Source organism: Ciconia boyciana, chromosome 1 (assembly GCF_034638445.1).
Source record: "Ciconia boyciana chromosome 1, ASM3463844v1, whole genome shotgun sequence".
In the NCBI taxonomy this organism is placed as follows: domain Eukaryota; kingdom Metazoa; phylum Chordata; class Aves; order Ciconiiformes; family Ciconiidae; genus Ciconia; species Ciconia boyciana.
This window is the reverse complement of record NC_132934.1, coordinates 215686423-215708852: the sequence shown is the minus strand read 5'-3', so window position 1 is coordinate 215708852 and position 22430 is coordinate 215686423. Positions and strand designations below refer to the sequence as shown.

Below are 22430 nucleotides of genomic sequence, written 5' to 3'. Positions count from 1 at the left end.
GAATGGCTGCTTCTGGTTGTTGATCAGATGGGAAGCAACCACTGCAAAGCAGCATCACCTCTGCTCACTATACACTCAAAGTACCCCCTTCGCTCCATCATCATCACACAGGGCTCACTGGGTGAGGTCTGGGATGGCAGCAGGAAGAGGAATGAAATGAGTCTCTGCATACATATTGTCTCCACAGCTTCCTGCCCCAGCAAGGACTTCAGGTTCTGCCCCTACAGAGTGGGTGGCACGGACCATACTGCTTGGTGCTGGGGATGTGGCACGTTGAGTATGCAGAGCCCTCCTATTCTCTGCCTTGCAGCTTCTGACAGTCTTTTGCAGATGTAAATGAATGCACAAGGTACAAGAGAGAAGACCATCAGGCCCCATTTTGGGACTGTGTTCTTGAATGGGTAATGAAGGGGAAACTGTAAGATCAGAGCAATCCTGAAGGTCAGGCACAAGGAGGTTGGAGATTAGGACTCAGTTCTAGAGATTTCTTTCAAAGCAGCGCTGACAGCTTTTGGCTATAGGTGAGAGGTAGCCAAATGGCTCTAGTCCCAGTTCATTCCTTCCGTACGAATATGACGGTAGCAGTTCAGGATGTATGTGCTGGGCTATGAGCCAGAGAACAGATAAGTATTCATCTGTTGGGGAAATGTGTGCTGTCTGAACAGCTCGGCCCAATCCTCTCCAAGGAAACAGCACTGAACCAGCAGGGACCATTTTATGTGTTAGCAGTTGGACCATACCGATCTAGGACAAGGTCTGTGCATTGCCACTTAGCTGCTTCTAAAAAGAGACACAAGCCCTGGGATCACTTACCGAAGGCTTCTGAGAGCCCATATACCTTCTGGCTGTAGACATCTGTCTTATCCCAGATGAAATAATAGGACAGGTCTGGAGCAGCTGCAAACCACTTTCTGAAGAGGCGTCCCTCGACGGCCACCATGAGGTGGACTTTCATGAGGTTGAAGGGGATGGTGGGGTGGGTCATGCTGATCCTCAGGACTGATTTGTAGCCAGCTGTGCGACTGCTCAGGTAACTCACTTTTATTTTACTACCAGAAACGTTAATCTCCTCCTGTAGAGCCTGCGGAAAAGCAATGCAGGAGGTGTTAAATCAGCAGCGAGCAGACAGGAAAAGGGAGTGAAGCTGTAATTTATCAAACACACCTTTATAAAAGCTCTGGTAAACATGTCTAAAAAAGCACACCTAATAGGCATCAATTATAAAATCATATATGTAATTTATAGGGTTAGTTGTGGAAGCCAAGGAATGTCCCCCTCTTTCTCCATCTCTGTTACATGGGAGAACAAGAGACCAAAGTACCACATTTAAGTCAGTGTTTACAATGCGACTCACTGCTAAAAGGAGTCCCAGGACACGTGGTGAAAGGAGCTTGGTGTCTGAGATATTATTCCAGCCCATCCGTTTAGCTTCCATTTTCTGTCTTTTATCTTGGTAGGTTTCTATGGCTGCTAATTTTTGTCCTTTTCCCAGTAAAATATCAAGCCCTGCTTGGCCTGTATCCTCATGGATGTTCCCCGGCCCCGATCACAACCTGCCATTCTCTCCATGTCATTAGTGAATCCTGCTTCCACCCTCCCTCCTCTGACTTACCCATCTCTCCTTCTTCGAAACTGCTCCTCTCCTACCTCACCTCTGTCCCTCTTTGCCTGATCTACCTCTAGCCTTTTTCTCCTGTGTCCTGATCCTTATTTTCTGACCTCATATTTGTTCCTACTTATCCTCATTCTTGCTTGAAATTCCCTCCCCTCTTACCTGCACGATGAAGCTCTTGGCCTCACCTACCACCATCAACCCCTTTCCCCTCCTTTGCATTCTCCCTTCCCCTCCTTTTCTAAATTCCTCTGTATTCTGGGTGAGTTACTTCGTTTTCTCCTCTAGCCATGCCGTGTGGGTATTTCTGGCTGATGGGGACAGTTATCTCACAGGTCTCCGTTCCAGTACAGAATTTCACAGAAGACTGGAGAAACAGCAGGGAAAGTTTTGTCTCCCCCTGTTCGGCTTTGAGAATAGAGAAGTCTCAGTAAAGATGGGATTTTCAGCTAATTTACCTGCTAAAGTATAATCAGATCTTAAAAATAATTATTTTTTTTTAGTTGGAGAAATCCAGGGAAATTTTCTGGAAGGCGATACAATGTACATTCCAGGCACCATGCTGATTCTCCCATGCAAAATACTGATAAAAAAGGGCATTTTTTTCTTAAGTCTTGGGAGAAAAAAAAAATTAGTTGTCACTTTCCAGGAAATTTCATCCTTAGGTAAGCACCCAACATGGACATTTGCTGCATAACCTTTGGCAAAAGTTTGAAAGATGAAGGTAGAAGCTTAGCAGTGAGCTGGAAAACTTGCTCTGATAATGGGACGTGTCAGAAGGTCGCAGCTGGCACGGTTCTCTCCTGCGCCACTTCTGAAATGCTTCGGTGTGCCGCACCCTAAATGAGCTGTGAAAATACTTCCCCAGCAATAGTCAGCTTTCGTAATATTAAGGGCATGGAGGCTTGAAGGCAGGTGGGCCAGGAGATCCACCCATCAGGAGGGGATCACAGCCATCCTGGTGTCCTCTAAGCTACATGGCTCCTATACTCAACTCCTCCTGTGTGGGAGCAGCAAACCTCCCTGGTGTGACAAGTTGCTCATCTCTTACAGGTTTTCTGGTTAGCGTTCTAAATAACGACAAATCTTGTAATCTGCCCCCTGAAAAGACCTCTTCTAAGAAAAAGGCCCAGCACTTTTTCAAGTGATAACTTACAGCCTCTGAGCATTGCAGCACTTGACAAACGGACACATCCAGAAGTTAAAGCGCTGTTCCACGGTGCTCATAAATATTTACTTTCTCTAATGCAGCCTTTTCAATTTACATATCTCAGTGCTTAGGAGGCTGAAAAATGACAGAACTGGGAAAACCCAGGAATTTTAAAATATATTTTATGAGCTCAGCAACAAGCTGGGCTGGGACCAGGCTCAACCAGAGACCAGCTGAGCCAAGCTGCAGTAAAGGTGGTCCCTTGTATCAAATCTGTCTTCATATGTAACCCCTCTAGGAAAAAGCCAGGCAGAAATAATTGTCACGGAGGTACTATTTGCAATGTCTGGTTCAAATCCCTGTCAGAAATAATTATTTCTCTCTGTCATGATCTGTCTCTGCTGTCTACCACTCCAGAGAAAGGGTCAGCACAGAGGTACCAAAGCACTGACCAGCACAAGGGGCTGTGTTTAAAGGCGCCTGCTTGACGAGCGGGTTCAAATAGTAATTCAGATTACCCGAAATGCATTTGTAGTTTGCAAGCAGTGCTGAACTAGCAACAAAGCAGGGCATTGGTGGGGGGAGTATAATCCAGTAGGACACTGGTGGGAGAAGAGGGGAAAAATCAGCTTTAAAATACTCTGAATGCATCAAAAGTAATGACAGCTGAATTGTGCCCTTATTTCTATTTGATAATGGCTGTTTGGCCCAGATAAATTAATATGCTGTGTCTGGGGTCCTTGTGAAAGACTAGGGCTCTTAGAGTTCATCATGGCCTAACCAATGTAATCTGCTCTTTAAAAGTGGTCCAGCCACCAGGCTGGTCAGGCAGAAGAGCTGGTTCTTCAGGCTTACTAGGGATTTTCACAATTTAGCAATTTTCACTGCCGTGTTCCCTTCGCTCCTGGGTGGTGAGCTATGCTTGTGTTAGTAGCAATTCTTCCACTCTTTGCATGAGACAATGTAGAAAATCTTGTTTTTGTGTGCTGGGTTACACATGTCTCTTACAGCTACTCTTCACTCTGCCAGCAGGCAAGGCAAGGAATAATCAATCTTTTTCTCTTTTAATATGATTCTCAGAAGGAATTTTGAGAAAGAAAGGGATTTAGAACCTGATTCAGAGGCCTTAACATAGGCATCTAGTGCTTTTGAGATGTTCTGTGGCATCCAAAACCTCTGCAAGGGGATGACAGATCTGACATGGACCTTCTTGAGATCTCCACCTTTCTGAAGCTACAGCTGGAGGCTTGAAGGGACACTTCAGGGCATCTTAAATCTGACTTTCTGACATCACCAAATCTGACTTTAGGCACCTGAATCAAACACTTAAAATGTATTATTTGGTCTTTTGAATGCATCCAGGTAGAGGACACTGCATTTATTTGTTGGAGCTCATGAGGTTCCTATCTGTCCATGTGTCAAAATCTCTTTCCCAGCCTTGCCATCCGCTTGTCACCTCCTCCCAGCTATGTGCTCACACCTTCTATATTTAACATTTCTCTACTGAGAACTGTGTATTATAAAATGCAGCTGCAGAAACTGACAGCTAGGTTATTTTTTATTGTATGTATATCCAGTATAGGAATGAAAAGTAGTTAATTTCTGAACTGAAGTACAGTCAGGACTCTGCCATAAAATCAGATTCTCTTGTATCCTCTTGCACCACAAACTCTGTTAACCTTCAGCTGTCAACATTTGAGGAGGAACACAGTTTTACAGGTTTTAGCTCAATCATTTGGCACATGGGAAAAGTACTGGTCATCATGTATGGGATTTATCTTACCCAAATTAGGAACCTAAAAGTTAGGAGTCTCCTCTGAGCTACTCTTCTAGGTCTCTCCATGGCCAATGGGCACAGATAGGCCCTTTGGAAGGCTGGTCTTGCCACGTAAACTTAAGAGTGGGATTCAATTCCAGTTTAAAGCATCTAAATCCAGACGTCAACATATATATAAGTGTGTGCATGTGAAGTAGGCATGTAAGCATCAATTACAGTCAGTGGACATCTAACCGATACCGTCAGTGGGAACCAGATACCTTCAAGATGGTCAGCTTAATTGATCTGTAGGCTCTGCTGATGGTATTGATTAGATTTCTGTCAGCTTTAATGAGAGCTCAGACATCTAGCACACATCCAGATGACTGCGAGTGAACACCTTACTTAGGTGCCATAATCTCAAAATGAATCCCACTTAGGTCTTAATTAGATTCCATAACTACAGGTGTCTAGTGTGATTTGGGATTTCCAAGTTATCTGTGACATTCACAAGGGGCTGGCAGATGTAATGCAGGACACTGATAGGGGGATCATTCTGGACTGGCAGTTGGAGGCCAAGCAGGATATCTGCAGGACATTTCAAATGGCACTAAACATCTACAATGAGGGTGGTGAAACACTGGAATGGGTTGCCCAGAGAGGTTGTAGATGCCCCATTCCTGGAAACATTCAAGGTCAGGTTGGATGGGGCTCTGAGCAACCTGATCTAGTGGAAGATGTCCCTGCTCATTGCAGGGGGGTTGGACTAGATGACCTTTAAAGGTCACTTCCAGCCCAAACCATTCTATGATTCTATGATTTATAGTCAAGAAACTATCAAACCATTACTTAGGATCTACATCCCTGTCTGCTTTCACAGTCAATAGACAGACACACACTCTTATTGAAGAGGAGTTTTAGAATGTTTTAGTTCAATAGATATAATTAACACAATCTAACGAGTATCCTACCAAATAATGAGTGAGATTATGATTATAGTTGTACTGTATCAGATATTTGCTTCTTTCCCAGGCAGTGCTGAACATTACTTTTCATGGTGTTTGTTGGTTTAGGAAAAAAGAGATGTGCAAACTGAACCAAGAATTTGCAATCTGATTAACTTTACAAGATATGGGACTTAATTAGTAATTGTGCTGGGACAAACCCGGTGACTGTAATTGGAAATTAGTGTGAGAAAGGATCACAGGATTTGGTCCAGAGGGAAAGGTAAAGAGACCACTAGCTTTATTTGTTGCTGGGTTCAGTACCTGGTGTATTAAGATTAGAAGATATAAAGTGACTTTTTTCCTCATTAACGCTACCACAACCCCAATGGAGTCAAGCAGGAAGCACACAATTTGTCGCTACACTTGTTATTATTTCTACCTTGGCAGACTATTATTTGTCACTAAAAGCAATACCCAGGACATCCCGAATGCTGGCATCTAAAACCCAGGGAATAACATGCCCAAGAAAGAAAAGCTTGAATGCTGCTACATCCATATATGTCAACACAGTGAATATTTTTAAGGAAAATGGATTATTCAGTTGTTTGGACTATTCAGTTTAAAACCCAACTTTCCGTTTGGCAAAATACTTTGAATCCACAGCAGGCTGTTAAACTACTTTATCTGACTCACACTTCCTTAAAAAAGGAAATCAGGGACAAGAAATTAAAAGTAACCCTCTCGCTTTGCTCATCTATCCTAAATGTCATGAAATGCAATAAAACCCAGGTGCTCTACCACCTGGCCATTTGCCAGCCATCTGCTGGCTGACTGCACATCTCAGCAGCTTTGTAGAGTGAGGGGTGTGCCTTCAAACCCTGATAAAGTTCACACCCGATACTCCACCACTGAGGTCCATAATGCCCAGTGTGTGAAATTTGCTCCCGAACAGAAGATAGGCATTAGAGTGTAAGTGGTCCATCAGCCTCGCGCTGGGCGTATTGAATGCCAAAGAGCTGCCCGAAGGCTTGTTGTGGGTCATACGGGGGTCCCAGCCCACCTCCTGTGGACGAGAGGTGAAAGCAAAGCAGGTCCAATGTAGGTTTTCACTGTCGGCTGCAAGTGCAATGCCTGCATCTCTCAGGGATAAGGGAAAAGAAACCTTCTGGCTAAGTGCGTGCTTGTGAGCAAGTGCTCCTGGCAAATGTCTGAAAAATGGTGTAACAAATGGGGAATGCTTCTTTAGCAAAGCAGGGGAATAAAGACACAGAATAGTTGTGTTTGTGTTGCTCAAAGGAGGCAAAAGAAGCACAGAAAGGAGCTGGATTATTTTCTCCTTGGTTCATACCTGGATTTCAGGAATGATAGGACCTTTCTCCGAGCAGGAACTTGCAAAAGCTGTCAGAGGAGATGGGGAGACCACAGGGTTGGGCCGGGCGAAGTTACTGAGGTCACAGCTTGGGATCTCGTTCTCTTCGTGCCTCATGACTATGGTTTCCATCACGAAGAAGCGATCCCATGGCAGCCACAGTGTATGCTCCTGGGTGATGAAGGGAGCCCGCTCAAAGTGCAGGATAATGGAGATGCCACCAATGGTAACGAGATCGAAGCTGTTTTAAGAGATGGAATACAAAGTTAGTGCAAGCACCAGCCCATGTGTTTGTAACAATTCCCTAGCAAGGACCCCAGAAAAACAATCGCAAGAATATCATCACCCACATTTTACAGGCATAAAACCTACAGCCCAAAGAGCCTTTAGTTGGGTAAGAGCAAGTGGCAGAGGCAGGAGTACAAACTCAGCTTCTTTGCAGGTTTTCCCCATGTATATTAAAAACGTACCCATCCCTTTTTTTGAGACAAATATTTATCTTTGTTATTGCTTTTCTGGTGTTATTTGACCATACATACTAATTTTCTTTTTTTAAAAATATTTATCATCCAAATGCAGTCACAGATTGGATCAATTCACATGATGAAATAAACTATTTGGAAAGTGGTTTCTCTGACACACCACCATATAAATGGTCTTGGCATCACTGCTAACCTGACTAATACCTAATGCAACCCAGGGAACACGTGGAGCCCAGTCATGGACCTACAGTACTAGGCATGGGGAAGAAATGAACACCATGCAGGCAGTCTCTGTACCACAGCACTCAGCACATAGTCTTTTTTGACTCTTAATCATTTAGAGCAGGGCAGATGATAACTTAATGCCTGTGGTCTGCAACTTCACCCTACGCTGTCTCCAGCCAAGTGGCTTTTCTGCCTGTGTTAGTGTGGGATATTACGTTGGGCTAACAGACAGCCCTCCGGAGCTGTATGAAAGGACGTTACCTCAATAGGGAAAATATTCCTCCTCTTAATGTAAAGATGTTGGGGTAGGGTTTGGGTTTTTTTCTTAATTTTGTATTTAAACTTCACATCTTGTCAGAGATGGAGATTTTATGAAGTACCACAGGATGTATCTACTATGTATAGACTGAAAAAAGAGGTGTTAACTGAGAAAAGAAGGGATTTCAGCACAATTTGAAGACCTCTCATTTTTGCTGCTTTGTTTTTTTTCTCAGTATCTATTCAGTTGCAATGCCAAATGTGTGTTTCAGGCAAAGAAAGCTTTCTCTTCCCTGCTTCTCACTTTCGATGCTTGGCACTAGTGTATGACAGTCTCACACAGATTTTGAACATGTGAATAGGCTCGCTGGCTTCAGCAGAGCTGCTCACGCGCTTAAGAGCCATGTGCTTAAGTAAAGCACTTCTCTGTGCGTCCTGAGAACTAGGATCTGAAAGCACGCTGACAGCCCAAAGCCAGACTTGATGCACCTTGTAATTACAGGGTAAGAAAGAAACTGAAAAAAAGTATTATAAAATTATCTTTTAAACTAATTATGAGGCTTTCAGATCAGCTGCAAAAATCCCAGAAGAGCAACACAGGTATGAACTATTTCTAAAAAAAAATCTTTGGCAAGCCATCATTCAAGAGAACCCTTTTTTTTTTCTTTTATGGCCAATAGAGTGAGGTGCCATTTAGTAAATATAATTATGAAAAGAAAGTTATTCAGGAAAGAATTTTAAATTGAGTCCATGGGAGGGAGTGGAAAGCATTTTAAGAAGCTAAAGACATGTTTATTCTACCACTCTAGTGGGGGCATCAGCTTCCCAGACCTATGAAGCTTGGCTTGCAACAGCCTGATGAGTAACTTGCCGGCCCTTGCCAGCAAAGCTGCGCAGCATTTGTACTTTGATGAGAACATTTTTAACAGTCAATTAGCATTTGGCAAGCCCTTCAGCTAGGAGAGAGAAGCTTGCTCTGCATGAAGCCGGGCACTGAAAGGGGCAACGGGAGGCAAGAAACAAACGTTACAAATGATGCTCAGTAAGTTTTTAGGCAAGTGGGAAAGAGTTTTTATTTGGAAACACCTCCATTTCACTCCTTTGTGAGCGGTTCTTGGCTTCGTTGAGCCTGGGTCAGGGATGGTAACCTGCTGGGGGGAAACATCTTTGCCTCTCCTGCATCCTCAAAACAGGATGCAGAAGGGAAAGCACCACCTCCATGTCAGGCTCCAGCAGCTGTGAAAACAGAGACAGGCAGTATTTTTTAGCAGGCAGTGTTGCTCATGAGCTGTTTTTCCCGGAGTCACAGGGTACAGCTTTGAAGTTACCTTGATGAACTAAACAAAAGTTAAAACCAAAACCAAACAGAAAAAGCCAAACCGAAAACACCTTCCTTCCAGCTTCCCTTAGTGAAATTAAATTTAACAATAGCAAAACTGTCTTGGGATTGAAGGAATGAGATAATTTTATTTCTGGTTTTGCTGCTGATCTCTGATGTCTTTTTTATCACTCTGAAAAAATCATACTTGTTGTACAGTCATATTGTTCTCTTTTTCTTAAAAGACTCTGGAGATACAGGGCAAAGGATTAAATTCTCTATTTATCCACAAAGCAGGCTCAACCCCCCCTCACCCCCAAAAAAGTGTAACCCTTTCTCATCTCTTTGCTTGGCAAGTCCATTGCTCTGAAAGAGTCATGCCAAAGTTGCTGAATGTGATGGCAGGTACGCAATACTGAAAAAGTCTGGAGACTTTCCTGCTGTTTTATTAACACCGCGCCCACAACCATGGGATACTGAGGACTTACAGCCTCTGTAAACTACCAGTTTAATCAAATTCAAAGCTTTATTTAAAAATGTGGTTTATAATCCAGTACCAATACTTCGATCTATCTATTAACTTTGCTTTACAGAGAAATCATGCATACAATAGAGTGGTTTGAGATCTGTCATTTTATCTTCATGCCTTGTTATCTGAAAAAGGTCTGTGTCACAATAATTAGGCTAAAAACACATGGGAGCCTTGAAGTTATCAAAGAGTTTTGCTCAGACTAAGTAATGTGACTTAAAGAGTACCAGGATTTCACTATTATAGGCTGCATCTGAGTACTGTGATAGGAGTGAAACCTACTTGCAGAGACTTGGAATACAGTCAACCCACTTACAGAGGTGAAAAATTCAGTTCACTGCAATTTTAAAACTGAAATTTTACTTATGATACTGATGTTGAAACTTGGTCATGCCAAAAAAACCCCAACAAACCAAACCCAAAGCAACAAAATCAGTTTAGGAACCAATCTAGCTAAACTGATGCAATTCTGTCTTTAAACTCCCTTACTCAAAAACACAGTCATTGCCCTGCTATCAGTAAACTGATTTGCTAAATCAATTTAAGGCAACTCAGTGCACGTTTTCAAAAATATATATTCCTATGGTGAATATGCCAGATAATGAAGCCAGTGAGTTTTATGCAGTTATCTCATAACCCGTGGAACAAGGTAACTGCTTGCATGCGTGCTCCCATTTTTCCTTCAAACCAGAATGCCACCAAAGATGGTCCAGATGACCCCATATGACTGTGCACTGCTATGGACTGGGAATGCATGCAGTCTGCTACTGTAGTTCAGGAGAAGCTACTTCTTGCTTAAGAGCATCAACATCTTAAACCAAAGTGACTCAGTCACGTGAAAACTGCACTGTGAAAAAGCTGATGAGAAAAGAGTCATGCTCTATTCAGAAAATTACTGAAAACTATCAAAACACAGTATAGAAACTACTAGCAATAATTCTTTACATGATTTTGAAAGTGCTTTACAAATAGAATTTAATAAATGCTATACCAATCAGTAAGGAAGGCAAGTAAATGTTATCTCCTTTTCACAGGCTGGTTGGCTGGCCTAGGAAGGTTAAGAGATGCATCTAATGCTACCTGCTAAATCAGCAGCAAGGCTAGGCTTAGAAATAAGGGATGTGTGATATCATTTTCTGCCCTGACAATTTTAGTCTGAATGTTCTTAAATACTTCAACGTAATTTTTAGAAGACCTCACCACTGAGGAAGTCGCTAGATTCTGGTGTTCTTTAAAAGAAGGGCTTTCACTTTTCCGTTTATTATCTCCAGAGTACACAGATGCACTGTTGTGCCCATTCATTTGAGAAAATATCTGGATGTATGCCTCAGACAATTTTGGAAGGTATTTTTATGATTCAAGAGACTCAGCACTGCAACTGGACAATTTACTGAATGTCAGTCATGCACCAAACCTGCACAAGGTTTCTGCAGAAGCAGACTGCAGAAGCAGATTGATTTGAGAGGCAGTGGAGAAAGTGAAATCAGAAGAGCTGACACCACGCAGCCTGGTGTTAGACTGACCACCAGCAGCTGCTGACAGAAATCCCAGCTTCAGGATGAATCCCACTTGGTCACAGATTCCCTTGTCCGAGACAGCTGATCTCTGTCATTTTTATCATTTGGAGCTGAGTATCTGCTGGGGTCTGAGTCAGCAAACTGCAGCACTGAGCTCCTTGAAACTAATTTAACTTCTGGAGGCTGGCAGCAGGCCCCGAGGAACCAGCAGTCCACTGAAGCTTGGTGGAACATGCTGATGCTCCAGCTGCACTGCTTTCTGCCCTGGGTCTCCTGCTCAGCTGGAGGTTGGGAAAGACAAGGTGTGAAAGGAACATCCCTGGCTTGAACTGCCAGCAGAAGAAGGCTTATAGCAGGGGGGAGTTCCCTTTCACCACCTGGGAACTGGAAAGAAATAGTTACCCAAATATTGCAAAGGTCCAGGGCTGGGATAGCAGCGCTCACCTCCGTGCTCTGGTCCTGTTTAACTTACTGGTATGTTTGCTGCCTAGAGGTGAAGTTTAAGATAAGGCCCTCAGTGCTAGGTACAGCACAATTACAAAGCAAAGAGATGGTCCCTTCCTCAAAGTACTTGTAATCTAAATGTAAGATTACACATAGTAGTTGGGTATTGTATGTAAGACAAGGAAACAGATGAAAAAAAGGTTAAGGCAGGCATTATTGTCTGGGAATTTTGCAGGCATATTTATCTGTTCTAGTAGACACAGAGTTTGTGCTGGTCTAGACAGAGCAATCTGATCTTGAGAGTGCAGTTTGGATCTCACTTTCACACAAAGTAGGTTCAATAAGTTTGACAGAGATACTCATAGCATAAATGTGCACGAGTTTCTCGTTTTTACAGTAATGCGTATGCTGTGGGCAATGCAAAGGCACCAGCTCCAGAGTAATCCTTTTCCAAAGGAGACCACTGGTTTTCCTGGGATGTCTCTTTATTATCCAGATTTTATTGTCACGTCATCCAAGAGGTGGAGCATCAATCGGAAAGCCTCCTAGTCACCATCAGTAGATACAAGTAGATTACAGCAGATGCAAACCCTCATGAGCATGAACAAGGCAGCATTAAGCACACGTTGCTAGCACATGTTCCTCTCTTTCATTATAATTCTATTAGCTTCTCTGGCCAAGTCAAACCGTTAATGAAAGTCGTGGATTGGAGATGTGCTAAAATCTATAAATCCCCTCCCAAGTGCTAGTGGTTAGTAGTCAGTACATAGAGCATGTGCAGCTGGAACCCCTTACGTTTCATTTTTGTTCTTAAAAGAAAGGGAGCCAATTAGCACTGACAGACAAAAGATAAGATGAAAGACTTTCCCAATTTGCAGTGCTTTTGTTTTGGTTGAGCGTGATTGCTCAGATTTTAAGCACTTGCCTCTAACACAACTGTAATCTTAATGACTTCTTCCTGATCATTTCACCATGAACTAGCAAGAATAGAGCTGTTGGGAGCAGAAGACGTCTTTTCTTTACGTGCATGGGCACTGCATTGCCCAATTGTTGGCTAAAGATTCTAGGTGATATCACAAAGTTAATAATAATAAATAATAAAAATAAGAAAAGAAAAAAATAGAATAGAATAGGACTATTTCAGTTGGAAGGGACCTACAACAATCATCTTGTCCAACTGCCTGACAAATTCAGGGCTGACCAAGTTAAAGCGTGTTATTAAGGGCATTGTCCAAATGCCACTTAAACACTGACAGGCTTGGGGCATCGACCACCTCTCTAGGAAGCCTGTTCCAGTGTTCGACCACTCTCTCAGTACAGAAATGCTTCCTCATGTCCAGTCTAAGCCTCCCCTGGTGCAACTTTGAATCATTCCCATGAGTCCTTGTGATACCAGGGAGAAGAGCTCAGCACCCCCCTCTCCCCTTCCCCTCCTCAGGAAGCTGTAGAGAGCAATGAGGTCGCCCCTCAGCCTCCTTTTCTCCAAACTAGACAAGCCCAAAGTCCTCAGCTGCTCCGCATAGGACATGCCTTCCAGCCCTGTCACCAGCTCTGTTGCCCTCCTCTGAACGCATTCAAGGACCTTCACATCCTTCTTAAATTGTGGGGCCCAGAACTGCACACAGTACTCAAGGTGAGGCCGCACCAACACTGAATACAGCGGGATAATCACCTCTCTTGACCGGCTGGTTATGCTGTGTTCGATGCACCCCAGGATGCGGTTTGCCCTCTCGGCTGTCAGGGCACACTGCTGACTCCTATTGAGCCTGCTGCCACCAGCACCCCCAGATCCCTTTCTGCAGGGCTGCTCTCCAGCCACTCCTCTCCCAGTTTATACTTGTGCCCAGCGTTACTCTGTCCTAGGTGCAGAATCTGGCATTTGGACTTGTTACATTTCATCCCATTAATCATAGCCCAATGCTCCAATCTATCTAGATCCCTCTGCAAGGCCTCTTGTCCCTCAAGAGAGTTAACAGCACCTCCCAGTTTGGTATCATCAGCAAACTTGCTAATGGTGCATTCAACTCCTGCATCCAAATCGTTGATAAATATATTGAACAGAACTGGCCCTAGAATTAAACCCTGAGGAACACCGCTGGTGACCGGTCGCCAGCCAGATGTAGCCTCATAGCAACTGACAATAATGCATCAACATCTTCAAAATGCATCAACAATAATCGTGCTCTTGGAAGGAGTTTCTCTTTAGTGTTGATGGTAATAATGCCGTAACTGCTGCTTGAACACTGTAAATCCTATAAAGATATCCTACCTGCCGTCTTGTCTGCTGATTGTGTATCCAAAAAGAGGATTGTTCACAAAGCTGATGTTCACTCCAACTAGAGGGGTCCCATCTGCTGTCATCACCTGGCCTCGAATCACACATGCGTGTCTGCAAGAAGGAGAAAAATGGTAAGAAATAGTAAATCTTTTGACAAATTCAGGTTTTTCCTCTATTTCTGTGGCTGGGAATCCTATAGACTAGAAAGCCCAGGCCCTTATGTCCTGGAGAGCTGGGGGCCACACCATGTGTCTTGATGGTAGGATGCTGCTCTTGAAGACTTTCTCAGGAGTTGTGTAAGAACGTTCAATATCTAAAATGACGTTTACCTTTAACCTACTCTTGAAAAGCAACTGCTGCAGCATATACTTCATTAACTATGGACTTCGGTAGGGTTCGCAACATCACATTGGAATTTGCTATAACCAAGTTTCACAGTGTCTTAGCAATATTGCCTTAATCAAGGGAAAAGCACATTTTAGAATCAAAGAGAACAGAACCCTACCAAGCACTGCATGGACATATTTAAGGCACAAAAGCCACAGATGCACGCTGACCAAGGCTTGACGGCTCATTTCTTCCACGTTTGGGAAAACCGCGACAGATAATTTGCTAGGTTCAGATAGCTTCCCTACAAACCGCTTGGGGAACTGAGCATGCTAACAGGACAGGCTTTTTCTTCCCGTCTTTTCTTTCCAAGTTTGGTAGATTGCACTATTTTATAGGCTATATCTAGTCCAATTACTCTATGCTCTGTAATGTGCTCTTTTATCTAAGGATTTCAAGGATCTTTACAAACATTGATTAATACTGCAAGATAGGTATTTTACAGAGAGAGGAAATAAAGCACAGAGTGATTTTCAGTTGCCCAAGGTCAGTCAGCAAATCTGCAGTAAAGCCAAAGACAGATTTTCTAGGTTCTTATTCCAAAGTCTGTTTCCAGACCTCTAAGTCATTACTACGCCTCTACCTTAGGAGCTTCGTATAAAGACAAAGCATCACATGTATGTGAGAGTGTCTGAACCCAATTTTTGGCTGAAGGTAACTATTTTTCTGAGCGGCAACAGTAAATTGTGGTGTCAGTGTGCTAACGTGACCCAGTGAGTGATTTTCCTAACTGCTGTCCTGCTGGAGAGCAGAGATTGAAAGCCAATGTTTCTACAGGTGCAGGACCAGATCTCAGCTAGAGTAAATCATCCCAGCTGCACTTGCTATCTACCCACTTCAACTGAGAAATGTTGCTTTACTAGTGCACTGAGGCAAAGGATGATATCTGCAATGTTTTGTAAAGACGATTTCATAAACATGGATCATTAGGAAAAGATCAAGTTATTTTCTTACAGACCACCTAAAAATCTTATATTGCACAACGCAAGAAGATAAAGTACAATTTCTCTTTAATAAGGGCTGCACTATTTGTATATTCCACGGTACAGAAAAGAGACCATTTGTCAGGGAATCTTAAACAAAACTCCTACTGATCTAAATGGAGAGCTCCAATATTAACAAAAATTCTCGAAGCATTACCAGAATGTGTTGGCAATCTAAAATGTGACTGGATTCACATACAATTTTGGAACAGGTCACAGGAAAATGAGGTAATGGAAATGATTTTTTCTGTCACTGAGTTTTCTCTGATATATCATCACTGACTTGTTAGAAGTCATGTTGGAAAAGACTTGAACCCAGCTCTGGAGCTAATAATATTCTTCATACTTCTATTGCTTGTCCCACTGAAGGCTCTAACTCAGCTTCACATATACAACACATTTAAAATGATATTCCAGTACAGTATTATGCACCTCACTCTCCAACAGGCAGGCAAAGTATAACGCAAAGGATCACGATGCCATGGAATATGCTTGGAAAAATGTCAATTCTTGGAATAACCCCACTGATGTCAGCAGGTCACAAACTGTAGTGCAATTTTGCACAAAGTGAGTATGTCTAATTGCATGTCTGAGCTAAGAGCAGAAGTGAGGTCTCTTCTCAGATTTTTCCATGATCCCCTCCACCCTGCCTCATCTCCTTTTCCATCCTTTAGGGAGACCTGAGGAATGGTTTGAAACTGTCTTCTCTCAGCTCCTCATCAAATGGCTGCACATTTTGTGAAAGGCAAGGAATCACTACAGACTGTTGCTTGAAGACTAAGACCCGAGCATAAGGGAGTCGGTATTCTGAATTACTGATAACATATTCAAGCCAACACTGGAGCTACGAATGTTTTAAAATACTTGAGAGACAAGCTCATACATTTTTGTGAACCTAGAAAGAATACTTCCACCTGTTGTTTCTTCCTTCCAAGAGTTAAAAGCAACCAAAGGAAAAAATACAACACATTGCAGGTGTCTCTCCTGCTGTCCTACATAAAACACATGTCCAAGCAGTTGCAAACTTCTAAGTAATATTGCAAGCACATAGGCTTAGATCCTCAGCTCGTGTTAGCAGGGGGATGTGCTTTACATCAGCAAGCATCTGGTCCATTACATACCACTGGCAGCTGTTTCTTCAATAACAAGCACCAGCACAACATGGACAAACAAAGAGCTTCCTCTCGCCTTGGCAGCGGTAACAAATGCATTTGAACTCCCACCTTCCAGGAAGAGACTGGGTTCCCATTCTAGACGATGCTTCGCAGCGCTGCACTCCTTAGCACATCTACGTGCTCACTAACTTGGACAACACTGGCATCTCTTCTCAGAGAAGCAGCTCGTCAGCAAGCCCAGCTGCATCCACCATCCTCCTGAGGACTATAACAATAGCTTTATTTACATGCTATAAAGATGTTCCCACAAAGGGGACATCTTTCCCAAACCACAGTGATAAAAAGAAGCTGGAGCAACATTCACAAATCTGAATTCAGTTAAAAGCAGGAGGGATGGAAACTGGAGGAAAACCAAAGCCCAGACTCTGCCTGATTAGAGACTCAAATCTTCTCCTTCCCTGGGTGACAAAATTTGCCCCACTTGGGAAAAAGAGTTAATACAGTGTGTTGGAAGCAGCTGTCTTCTCTAGTGTCAACATGTCCTTTCTGGAGGCAAGATCGACTACCCACAAGACACCGAGCCCCCCAGGAACCTGGTTAATGCTAATTTAGTCAGCCATTTCCTTCAGAAGACCTTGGTCTAAATGCAATTACACTACAAACAAGTTAAGTGGTACTGCTAAGACGTTCAGCTCCGCTAGAAGGTCTCCCAATATATTTACATAAAATTATCTCTCATGTTAATAGAAGAGATTTATTCCATTAGTCTAGGCCTGCCAGTTCAGAGTGTTTTCTGCAGCTGAACAAAATTGAATTTCTTGTAGCTAGAGCCTCATCTTCCCATTGAATTGTTAACAGATTCCACCTATTGCCTCTGTTTTCTGGCTTTTTTTGTTTGTTTGTTTCTTTCTTTCATTACTTTTGCATCAGGCTGTATGGACTCTTGTTTTACAATGAACAGCAGTCTGCTTTTTTTCCTCTTCTTTAATTAGACTTTTCCTTTCTTTTTTTTTTTTAACTTGTCCATAAAAGCTTCCCTGAAACACCAAATCATTGTTGAAACGCTATCTAGAATGCCAGATGGCGTATCAGACAATTTTACACCATCGCTTTGTGAAGTCATTCTTTATTCCCTAGAAAATTAAATTAAGTCTTCCTGGTAAGATCTGGGCCACAGTGGCAAAAGAGACAGGTGTGCACCGATGCCTTTACTTTGCCATTGCTCAGATATAAAGAAAGTTTGACAGGCTGTCAACAAAATTCAAGCAGACAAAAACAGCTTTAGAACAGAAGCCAGAAAAGTAAATTCCCAAAAAGCCATTTCACATTACAGGAGCACATTAAAGATTTGTCTTTAATACTGACTCTGATCCAATGTCTCATAACTTAGACATTGGCCCTTCCAATACTCCTTATTCATAGGTGTTTTCTGCTGACACTGCGCTTGGCACTGGGAAATAGACAAAAACAGTGCTTCTCCTAAAGATTTTTAATTGGGAAAAGAAAATTCCATAAATCCTAAACCCCCTTTTGCTGCAAGAAATGTATATTCTTTCCTTGACTGAGGATAGGTGCCATGGGAAATCTCACCCCAATGAATTTCTGGAGCTCCTCAAAATATTTCCACCGTAACTCATTGTGCCTTCTCCTTTAAAGGTTTCACATGTGTGGAGATGGTTATCATGACTGCTTAGCCATCCTCAGCCACGTTATTAATAATAAACATTTTAATTTGCCACTATAAATCTCTTCATCTCTTTGAACTTACTTACCACTTCCATATTTTATTGGTGTGTGTATATATCTATATGTATACATGTGTATATATATATGGGATTTATCCTTCTGCTCTGGATGAAATTTCATCAGAACACCGTAGAGTGAAAATCTAGAAAGTTATTGCTCATTAGGAAGAGCATTATTAATGAAATTAGGTGATCTCTATTCTATTTCTTCCTCTGCTACAGACTTTCTGTGTGACACTGGTCATGTCAGCTAGTCTGTAGGTGTCTTTGTACTCCACCTGCAAAACAGCAATCGAGGCACATCCCCTCTTTACAGAGACATTAGAAAGATAATTGTAGTAATCTGCTAATCCCTTGCATAGGGATTTTTACATTCTCATGGCACTTCATCTGTGACATGCTCAGACACCTTGCTGGTAAGTGCCTATAAATAGTCACTTGTTACAATCTCACGGCTTTAGCTGCTGTGACCTTTTTGCTTGATAATAACACAGGATGCAGCAAAATGTACCTCGTCCATTTTGGGTTGAATGCACCTGTCTCACGTTAAACAACCTCAGGGCAGTCTAGTACTAGGATGGATAGGAAAATTGGTAGAATGCCAGGTACAGGCTAAGGGCATCATGATCAAACACATGGACACAGAGAAAATGCCTGAGCTGGCCGATGAAGGACAAAAGAAGAAGAGGAAACAGCAGAACATACAGACCTTCAAGTTCATTGCTTGTGGCAGTATTTCCCTCAAAAGCTGTCTGTAAAAAAAGCCCTGCCCACGTGCCTCTTAACTGTGCAGAAAAAACTCCTGATAATCTTTCCTTGAACTGAGTCAATCCCTGTCTGGCTTCTTCAGTTCAGTTTAGCTGTAGGAAAAGCTCAAATTGGAAACTCACCTACTGATCTTAGCTGCCATCTGAATTAAGGAATTAAGGTTAGGAAAAAGAACGGAAAAGATCCTGCTGAAGGGTTCCTTGTTAAACAAGAAATGCACGCTTATATGCAACAATGAAAATTAAACCGTAGTCATCCAGAAAGACTCCCACACCACCACGGATAGCACAAGTGAGTTTCTGAAAGGGTTTGGCACATGTTGGGCAGCTGGGATAGAAATCGTTAATTAGGCTCAGCAGAGAAGCTCGCCAATAAGGGGAGCACCAGAATGCCAGTGTCAATCTGACAAAGGGACTAATGTGCTGACTTTCACCCAAGTCCCAAACGGGAACTTGATAAAGTGGCACTGACAGACACGGTTTGCAGCAGATCCTGCCACTCAACTTTCTGAGCAGCTGATGGAGTGGGAGACGCAGGAGAAAAAGAGTGGATGATGAAGAGCAAAGTTTATAAGAGCTCTGACCAGGCTCAATAAAAGAAACTCAGTTCTAAGTTGTTTGCAGCAAGAAACAGTACCTGTCCTGTTTGTTTAACCCACTCAGTGAAGCTATTTATAAAGTCCCATCACTGAAGGGTCAGGAGATGCTGATGACTCTTTATGTGGGTATGGTTCTTAACTGTTAACCTTTTGCAAGAAACCTTCTACAGTCTTCAAGAGTTGTGGTGAATGGAGTTAAATCCAGTTGGTGGCCGGTCACAAGCAGTGTTCCCCAGGGCTCAGTACCGGGGCCAGTTCTGTTTAATATCTTTATCAAGGATCTGGATGAGGAGATTGAGTGCACCCTCAGTAAGTTTGCAGACGACACCAAGTTGGGCAGGGGTGTTGAGCTGCTTGAGGGTAGGAAGGCTCTACAGAGGGACCTGGACAGGCTGGATCCATGGGCTGAGGTCAATTGTATGAGGTTCAACAAGGTTAAGTGCTGGGTCCTGCACTTGGGCCACAACAACCCCATGCGATGCTACAGGCTTGGGGAAGAGTGGCTGGAAAGCTGCCTGGCAGAAAAGGACCTGGGGGTGTTGGTCAATAGCCAGCTGAATATGAGCCAGCAGTGTGCCCAGGTGGCCAAGAAGGCCAATAGCATCCTGGCTTGTATCAGAAATAGTGTGGCCAGGAGGACTAGGGAGGTGATCGTCCCCCTGTACTCGGCACTGGTGAGGCTGCACCTCGAATCCTGTGTTGAGTTTTGGGCCCCTCACTACAAGAGAGACATTGAGGGGCTGGAGCGTGTCCAGAGAAGGGCAACGGAGCTGGGGAAGGGTCTGGAGCACAAGGCTGATGAGGAGCGGCTGGGGGAACTGGGGTTGTTTAGCCTGGAGGAAAGGAGGTTCAGGGGAGACCTTATTGCTCTCTACAACTACCTGAAAGGAGGTTGTAGAGAGGTGGGGTCGGTCTCTTCTCCCAAGTAACAAGCCATAGGTCATGAGGAGATGGCCTCAAGTTCCACCATGGGAGGTTTAGATTGGATATTAGGAAAAATGTATTTAGTGAAAGGGTTGTCAAGCATTGGAAGAGGCTGCCCAGGGAAGTGGTTGAGTCACCATCCCTGGAGGTATTTAAAAGATGTGTAGATGTGGTGCTTAGGGACATGGTTTAGTGGTGGGCTTGGCAGTGCTAGGTTTACGGTTTGACTTGATGGTCTTAAGGGTCTTTTCCAACCTAAACAATTCTATGATCCTATGAAAACCCGTTACTTAAATTGTCTTAAGAAGGACAGGGGAAAAAGCAACGCTTTTACAAATGTGGCTAATGAAGTTGGTATTTGAAGTACAGAAGAAAGCGCTTATTAATCAAGATTTACGATAGTACCTCTAGATGCAGATTTTTATTCTTGTTCTCTCTTTAGAGTCTAACCTCACAGTATCAAAACAGTGGGTCTTCTTAATCTGATATTTTCAGTATTCATGAGCAGGATTGGTTTTTTGACCAGCTGTTGTCCAGTTTCTCAAGCTCTGCGTGCATCTGCCTGCATTCTGCTCCAGGAAGACTTACAGATTGATAGTTCTCAAAAACCTCCTTTGGCATCATCTTTGTTAGCAATATTAGTGACTTCTAGTTGTAGCTCCTCCAAAAGGAAAAGAAGGGATCTTTATTGCACGACAGTTTAGTGACAAAATGTAGCTGTAGCATCATTTGAGGACTAGCTACCACTTCTAGAAAACCCATGATTGAATGATCATTGCTCTCAAACCAATTCCCTGTTGGCTCCATTCCTGAAAGACTCAGGCCCTTATTGCTTTGAAAACTTCTCCCAAGATTAGAACCTTATTCACCTACTCGATGTATGTCTTTTTTCTCTTTATGAAAGCACAATCTTCCTCTCTGATCTGCCAGGCAATCTGGCCGCTGTTGGAACGAGATGCTACTTCTGCCATCCAAACCATCTTGGGTCTCTATGCCTCATTGACTCACTATTTTTGCATCCCAAGACTTCTCAGCTGAGCTATAATGGGAAGGTGGGAGGATAAGGGATACGGGAAGGCTGCTCCGCAAATAGGAAATAAAGAGGAAAAGACACTGGTGCTGGTCTCTGAAATGATAAAACTGGATCCAATTATACTATTTAAGTGAAAGCATTTTAGAACAGAGGTTTAAAGAAATGCAACGCATAATAAAGTTGGGCTGTGTTTTACTGCAAAGTTTCAGTGAAGAATCCTTTTATTCACAATGTGGTTGACTAAGTAATGCTTTAAAAGTTGATGATTCTCTCCTTTACTCTAGTATAACCAAAGAAACACTCTCTTGCTTTGTACGAGATCTCAGAGAAACAGAATCACACTCCTATTTTTTTAGGTCTGTAAAATCCAAGCCAGGTGTTCAGCAGCTTGTGAGGTGCAAGATAATTTTTCCACCTAATACTAAATTACGCTCATTTCATAATTTTTCAGAAGTGATCCTATAACCATTATTTCTATGAGAGGTAAAGACTTTATGGTGCAATAACTTTCAGAGATGAATAATGTATTCATGTCAAGTCTTCACAAAAAATGTCTGCAGAACTTACCAGTTCTGTAGTATGATATGATAGTATTTTACATCTGGTATTTATTTGGTAAGCTGTGGCCACATATTCAGCTCTGCAGAAGACCCAAAATAAAAGCAATTCCTTTCACTGAATTTGAGGCACCACGAAAGCCAAATTGAGCAGAACAGAAGGAAAAATACATTATTTCCAGGTTAATTATAAAATGAGCTCTCTTTTTGACGACCATAGGGAAAGCTCTTTAACTACATATAAGCTGTCTGATAGCTTTGTAATGATCCAAAGGAATTAGGAAAAAAAAATGGTTCAATAAAATATATAAGATTTTATGATTGGGATTTTAAAACTGCTTTTTTATGCAGGAGGTTTTAACCAATTTAGCAAGTAAATGTCGCACTCAAAGGAGAGGCTCCTCCTGATATATTGAAATGGTTAAAAACTGTACT

The 22430-nt window shown here is 42.7% G+C and overlaps 1 protein-coding gene across 1 annotated transcript in view; it reads right to left on the bottom strand.

Moving 5' to 3' along the window:
- TENM4 (teneurin transmembrane protein 4) overlaps nucleotides 1–22430 on the bottom strand; it is a 514257-nt gene that overhangs the window by 67129 nt on the left and 424698 nt on the right. The window contains exons 17-19 of the mRNA XM_072850823.1: nucleotides 13877–13996; nucleotides 6814–7075; nucleotides 814–1081 (exon numbers count right to left, since the gene is read on the bottom strand). Coding sequence (XP_072706924.1) covers nucleotides 814–1081; nucleotides 6814–7075; nucleotides 13877–13996 — 650 coding nt within the window. The remainder of the gene's footprint in view (nucleotides 1–813; nucleotides 1082–6813; nucleotides 7076–13876; nucleotides 13997–22430) is intronic.